At 40.5% G+C, this 6,000-nt stretch overlaps 1 protein-coding gene across 4 annotated transcripts in view; it reads left to right on the top strand.

Annotated features, from left to right (window-relative positions):
- Nucleotides 1–382: 382 nt before the first annotated feature.
- The window catches only part of LOC137288277 (alpha-mannosidase 2C1-like), a 50,972-nt gene continuing 45,354 nt past the window's right edge, over nucleotides 383–6,000 (top strand). The window contains exons 1-2 of one of the 4 annotated variants that reach the window (XM_067820754.1): nucleotides 664–920; nucleotides 2,975–3,105. In XM_067820754.1, coding sequence (XP_067676855.1) covers nucleotides 3,079–3,105 — 27 coding nt within the window. In that variant the 5' untranslated portion in view covers nucleotides 664–920; nucleotides 2,975–3,078. Of the gene's footprint in view, nucleotides 445–663; nucleotides 921–2,974; nucleotides 3,106–4,648; nucleotides 4,665–6,000 lie in introns of those variants that run through there. The other 3 variants (XM_067820755.1, XM_067820756.1, XM_067820757.1) reach the window with 3 other exon arrangements.

The following is a 6,000-nucleotide window of genomic DNA, read 5'->3' as shown; positions in this document are numbered from 1 at the left end:
AGTGACTTGTAGGGTTCACACTGTCGTTTGAAACAGCTTGCATTTGAAGGTGAGTTCTTTGAAGTCAAGACAGTAGCAGCGAGAAGAACGTAGCGAATTTTGTTACAATTAAGCTAAGCCTGCATTTTGAGTCTTGCTTCAAATTGACACCCGAGAAAAAACTGGTAATGCTATTCATATTTATGTTTCATGTCTCGAGTGCGCCAACACGGCCCGCCAATATTTTTAAAGTGCACTATATGTATGACCTTTCAGTGCGCGAATGGCGCAACTAGGCCACGGCTTTGAATGAAAACTGAAGTACTGAATATGTTATAAATATTTCATTCCTCTTTAGCGTTGGGGGACATTGTCATGTTCACTCACGCTCGTAATGCACGAATGATCATCACCTGTTTCATAACCAGTTTTGGCCTGTCGGCTATATTCTGAATGCAGCGGCAGGTAAGACAACACGATTCGTCCATGTATTGCAATTGCAAAACTAGGTGTAACCAAGGCCGGATACTGCTTTTTTGAGAAAGGGATGGGTGTGTGTGTGTGTGAGGGGTGGGGTGGGGAAGGAGGGGCGGCTCGGGACATTCTCTTCTTCCGCCCGAGAACTCTTGGGAATGATCATTAGGCCCTCCTATCTATGTGATGAAAAGGCGTTAAACCAGAACATAATGAGAGGCGTATTTGTAGTATAACGTCTGTATTACTATCTAATGCAGTTTATATATGAGCGAAAAGAGGTACAATCGGATTTGAAAGAGACCGTTAACGGAATACGCCAACAGCCGCTATGCGTAACTCGGCAGGACGCAGCGAAATAACTTCGGCTGTACCCGTCAAAAACCGATTGTGGTCGAGTGACAACACAATTTCCGAAAGAACACATTGTACGACAAAATGGCGGACGAAACTAAACAAGTCATAAGGTTAGTCGTTTCTTTTGTATAATCCGAGTTGAAGTTTTTACTATAATGCATAAAAGCTACGGCATTGATCAACCATCGTGTATATGCACACAAATTTGTCATTTCATGTGGAATGTGGGTTTTTTAATCACTAAATAAAATCGTAGACTTCGGTTGTCTAAAAGTGTTGCAGACTGAAAGTTACTCTGTGTCACAGATATGTAGTAGCAAGGACTGGAACAAAATCACTGACAATGGGCCATTTTCAAGATTATTAGACACTTTCTTAATGAAGAGTGGGCCACTGCCCTTGTCTTGTATTAATATTAAAATTTTAATGGGCCATTTTGTATTCCGATGTGGGAAATGACCCATGGCCCGTGCCTTTCATAATCCTTGGTAGTAGTCACCATGGTTTTTCTTTTAACATATTGTGTACAGTTGTGTCGCATGAAATTACAGTGAACGTCGGTAATGTTGTTTTATGGCTGAGGGAGTTCCTCCCGTTCCCCTATCCGAAATAATTTTCATAAACTGATATGAATAGAATTATTAACCGAACCTAACACAAGAGGTACTAGTGAATTCACAAAAGTAACTAAAAACCCATCGGATTGTCTGGTCCGCCGAGTAAAGAGTAAAGACCGCTGCCATAGTGGAATAGTGCAGCGTAAAACTAAACTCACTCACTCTCTGTGGAAGAGAGAAAATTGGGGAACGGATCATAGAAACGCTTTCCTTGTGAGCAGTTGATTTTGAATTACTTCAGAGGTGTGCATGATAAACTGTGCAAATATGTAACTTATTGCACAGGTAGTCAGGTGCAACTTGCATTAGAATATAATGATTATGCATTTGGTATCTCAGTGTAGATTACCATTAGTATTACAGGACCACGTGTTTGATGCCCCCAGCTGGCTACATCATCTGTGTGTGAGTTTAGTTTTAGGCCGCACTCAGCAATATTCCAGCTATATGACAGCGGTATGTAAATAATCGAGTCAGGACCAGACAATCCAGTGATCAACAACATTAGCATCGATCTGCGTAATTGGGAATCGATGACATGTGTGAACCAAGTCATCGAGCCTGACAACCCGATCCAGTTCGTCGCCTTTTATGGCAAGCATGGGTTGCTGAAGGCCTATTCTAACCCGGAACCTCCACGGGTCGGCTACATCAGTATGAACCTGGGGCCCGTTTCACAAAACTCTCGTAAGCCTAAGATCTCGTAACTTTTCTCGTAGCATTTGCACCTCCTATGCTACAGTATGCCAGGTACAAGAGCTACGAGACAAGTTACGAGATCTTAGGCTTGCGAGAGTTTTGTGAAACTGGGCCCTGGCCTTGGAGCTACGTCAAGGAAAGCAACTTGGCTAAGAAGAGCTGGAATTTCTGTTGCCCACTGTGTTGAACATATAACCGAGTGATGAATCAGTTACAAGTTTCATTATGCACTTTCATAAGGTGTTAATGAATAAAACACTTATAACTGTATAGCTGTAAATATATCGTTATTGCAAGTCAGATAAAAACAAATTTAAAATACAGATCATTGAACTTATTTTTTGTTACTTGACTTTGTTATTGTTACACAGCTAACCTGGTTGGTCAAGCATTAAACACAAGGTCACAGGAACAAAAACTACAACTATTTCCCAATGTCAACCCAAATTTACAATCTCTAACATACGAAAAAGATATTTGAGGAATGTATGTTACTAAATCTAACCAACTGAGCTTCATACAAGCAAAGGTCGACTGTTGATACTGGCAAATACAATTCAGGTTTCCAAATTATGTATTCTGGATTTTAACTGTGGCCATGGTCATTCATTATGCCAATGAAAAATATCATAACAGATTATGTGCTACGTTTAGCACCACCTGTACTTGGGTATGTGATTGTAATGTCATGCTGCAGAGTATGCATTTTTAGTTGTGTCTTTGAAGCGAACCACTTCTCACAATCACACACATTCAAATTCTTTCTCTTCTCTTTTGTTATAGTAGAGAGGCTTGTCAGAGTCATGCCACTTGTACTCCTCGACAGCATGTTCCTTTTCGATTTCCAGGCACGGCATTCGTCATATTATGATGTCATAGGACCATTAGCGTTTCAGCTTCTTGGTGTAGAGCTTAGAGGTGACACGGAAACTTCTTAAACTGTCGTTGACCAATGAAGGGAAAAGTGTATTTCATGAAGGTGAGATTGTCGCATCTATCATGGACGTGTTGATATATGTCTCATCCAATCGAAGCGAGAATAGGAAACTTGCGTCGTCTTGTTGCTCAAGTGTGGAACACTTCAGTCTGCAGACTGTGATCTGTAAGTGTCAAACCAAGAGAATAACAGTTTGAAATAAATTTAGAAAATTTGTGGGTGGTTGGTTGGAGATGGGAATGCCAGCAGAAGTCAGGATGAAAAGGGGTGTGTGTAGGGTGTCTTATGTTTGTCATACACACACAGACACAAGCACACACACAACACACAACACATACACACAGAGAGAGACAGAGAGAGAGAGAGAGAGAGATATGCAATTTAGCTGAAAAAAACCCTAAGCAAAGTCAGAACTCAAGGACAATAATCTACCTCTCTGTCTCAGAATCGAAGCTGGTGACTCGAGCGCATAGGAAGACTGGTATTGTGGACGCCTCCATGTTTGATCTCTGTCGGCGGTTTCATGAACAGTAGGGAGGTGACAAGTGTCGGACATCTCGCCCATCCCCCCACCAGATCCCAGATCACTCGGAGACAGTGTTTGCCTAAACACACACATGGTAGTCTAGTAAGGGCATCTGTCAAATAAAGTAGTATAGGTTCAATCACTACTAGACACGAATATAATGCGGACTCTCCGCACTCACTTCCAGTTTAAATGAATACGTTATAAATACAGCGTGCCACAAGTTTCGAATATCATCGTAACAACCCTCCCTAAACCCGAATACAATATTTACTCTAATCTCACTTTCCTCCTCACCGAATCCCCTCATGATTAAATTTCTAGACCTATATAAGAATTCATTCAATGCGATGGAGTTTCGCAGCTTCATTCTGTCACCTTGCAATTTCAGCTCAACTCCTTACAAAAACGCAGATAATGGTCACAAAATACACATTCTTGACGAAAATGAAGTATCAATGTGTGTGATAACGTGCGTTCAGTTCACGCTACCTTCCTAATCAGAATGACATGTACACTCTCTGGATCTAAACGTCGATTGAAACATTTACCCATTTCTCTTTTCTCCTGTCGGCAGCCATTTTTCGAACGCTGTGACGACAGGCGTGTTGGCGTTGTTCGGCGAAATGCGGAATTTATCGAAGATGACCGGACGTTTTCGGCTGCTGATGCTTTGGGTTTCAATAGCGGCGGTGAAACGATTCTGATGCCAACCACTGTTACAACGATATTTAATGCTATTCCTTCGCATTTGGTAGCTAAGCTCACGATACGGTTTACTTTACATCCAGTATTGCTTCTCTTCAGTCAAATAGCTAGGAGGGCCTGATCATGTCAACGTGTTTCCGTCTCACACCGAAGACCACGAGAGAATCAACTAATGGTATCGGGTGGTCAGACTCCCCGACTTGGTTGACATGTCATCGGTTCCCAATTGCGCAGATCCTTGTTGGTCATTGAATTGTCTGGCCCAAACTCGCAAGGGGAGATTCTTCATTCTCCTGAAAGAGATGTAAACAACTGACAGTACGACACCCATTCAATGTACTGTTTGGGGTTTGACAGTGGCAAGCAGGTATGAGATGCATTGCATTTAACCGTTAACTCTAGATAAGTCTACCGTCGCAGTATGTGACATTTACTATCATTGAATATTCAGTGCACTATCCCACGAGTAATAACTCTGGTTAAATCAGAAAATCAGTTTAGATGCAGCCTGCTTTTCGCTTCTGGTGAATGTTTTACTGCATTGTATACGAACATTTAACAGGTACTTATGAACGTGTAACCATCGTTCTTGCTGTTATTTGGAGAGGTAACATTTAGTGGTAACTTTTCGTCGCTGTGTGTTTGTTGCATGTCTTCACCTGTATGGAGATACTATTATTATAGAATAGTTGCCAGTAGGATTAAACTTGAAATTCAGAAATTGGTGCAACTGTTATAGGATGTTGTTTTAGTTACAGTTAATAGATATAAACGGCTTTTTATTCATTTTGAGTGTTTGGTTTTTTTGTCAACCGCTACTTCCGTTGTAATATCTATTCTTCTTGCCCTTACTTTCATTTTATTTAAAAAAAATATATATGCAAACGACAACATGAAATGAAACTGTACGTTTTTGGATTGTTTATGAATGGCAAAAGTGAAAGATTTCAAACTTTTTAAGGTAACTCTGATAACTTTCCACTGTCCATTTTTTAAATCTTTCAACAATTTGTGGTATCACACGTTATGTACTGACTCTGTAATATTTTAAGTTCATTATTGTTCAAAACTTTGACGACGCATATAAACCCAAAGTGTGCTTCTCACTATATATTAGGTCATCTCTTGTTTTCCCAGAATAACCGCATTTGAGGATTTTGTTTTGGAGGAACAGGTTTTACTTTTCGTTAGTAAGACCGCTTCACAGGTTTTACTTTTCCTAACTTCATATGTACATCAACATTCAAATGATACATGAGTGTGTGAAATCATTTGAAAAATATCGGTCAAGCTTAAACTCACAATACAAGTGTTTTCCAAAGGGATTGGAACCGAAATTCTCTCATCCGTTGACAGACGCTCAACCGCACATTATATATTTTAGTATAGTATATAATATCTATGTTTAGAAACTCCTTCCGTCAAAATGACCTACAACTTACCAATTTTATGTTGTATTCTTTGAATATTACATTCCTCGTACAAATGGATGCGGACATGATTCCTGGCACCTCCGCAAGTGGTGGACCAGTCATCTTTGGAGGAATGTAACTTTCTTTGGGGGGAGTGACATCGCTCTTCTGACCTGTATCCGAATCATCAGTGGGCGAGGTGTTGGGAATGGCGTTTACCTCCATCTTGTGGCTTTCATTTGTAGTTGTGACAACCCGAAAAAGTTATTTTGCTCAATTTAACAGAAAAGC

This window comes from Haliotis asinina, chromosome 6, assembly GCF_037392515.1.
Source record: "Haliotis asinina isolate JCU_RB_2024 chromosome 6, JCU_Hal_asi_v2, whole genome shotgun sequence".
NCBI classification, from domain to species: domain Eukaryota; kingdom Metazoa; phylum Mollusca; class Gastropoda; order Lepetellida; family Haliotidae; genus Haliotis; species Haliotis asinina.
Note: the sequence above shows the minus strand (reverse complement) of the source record. Positions and strands in the feature narration are given on the sequence as shown.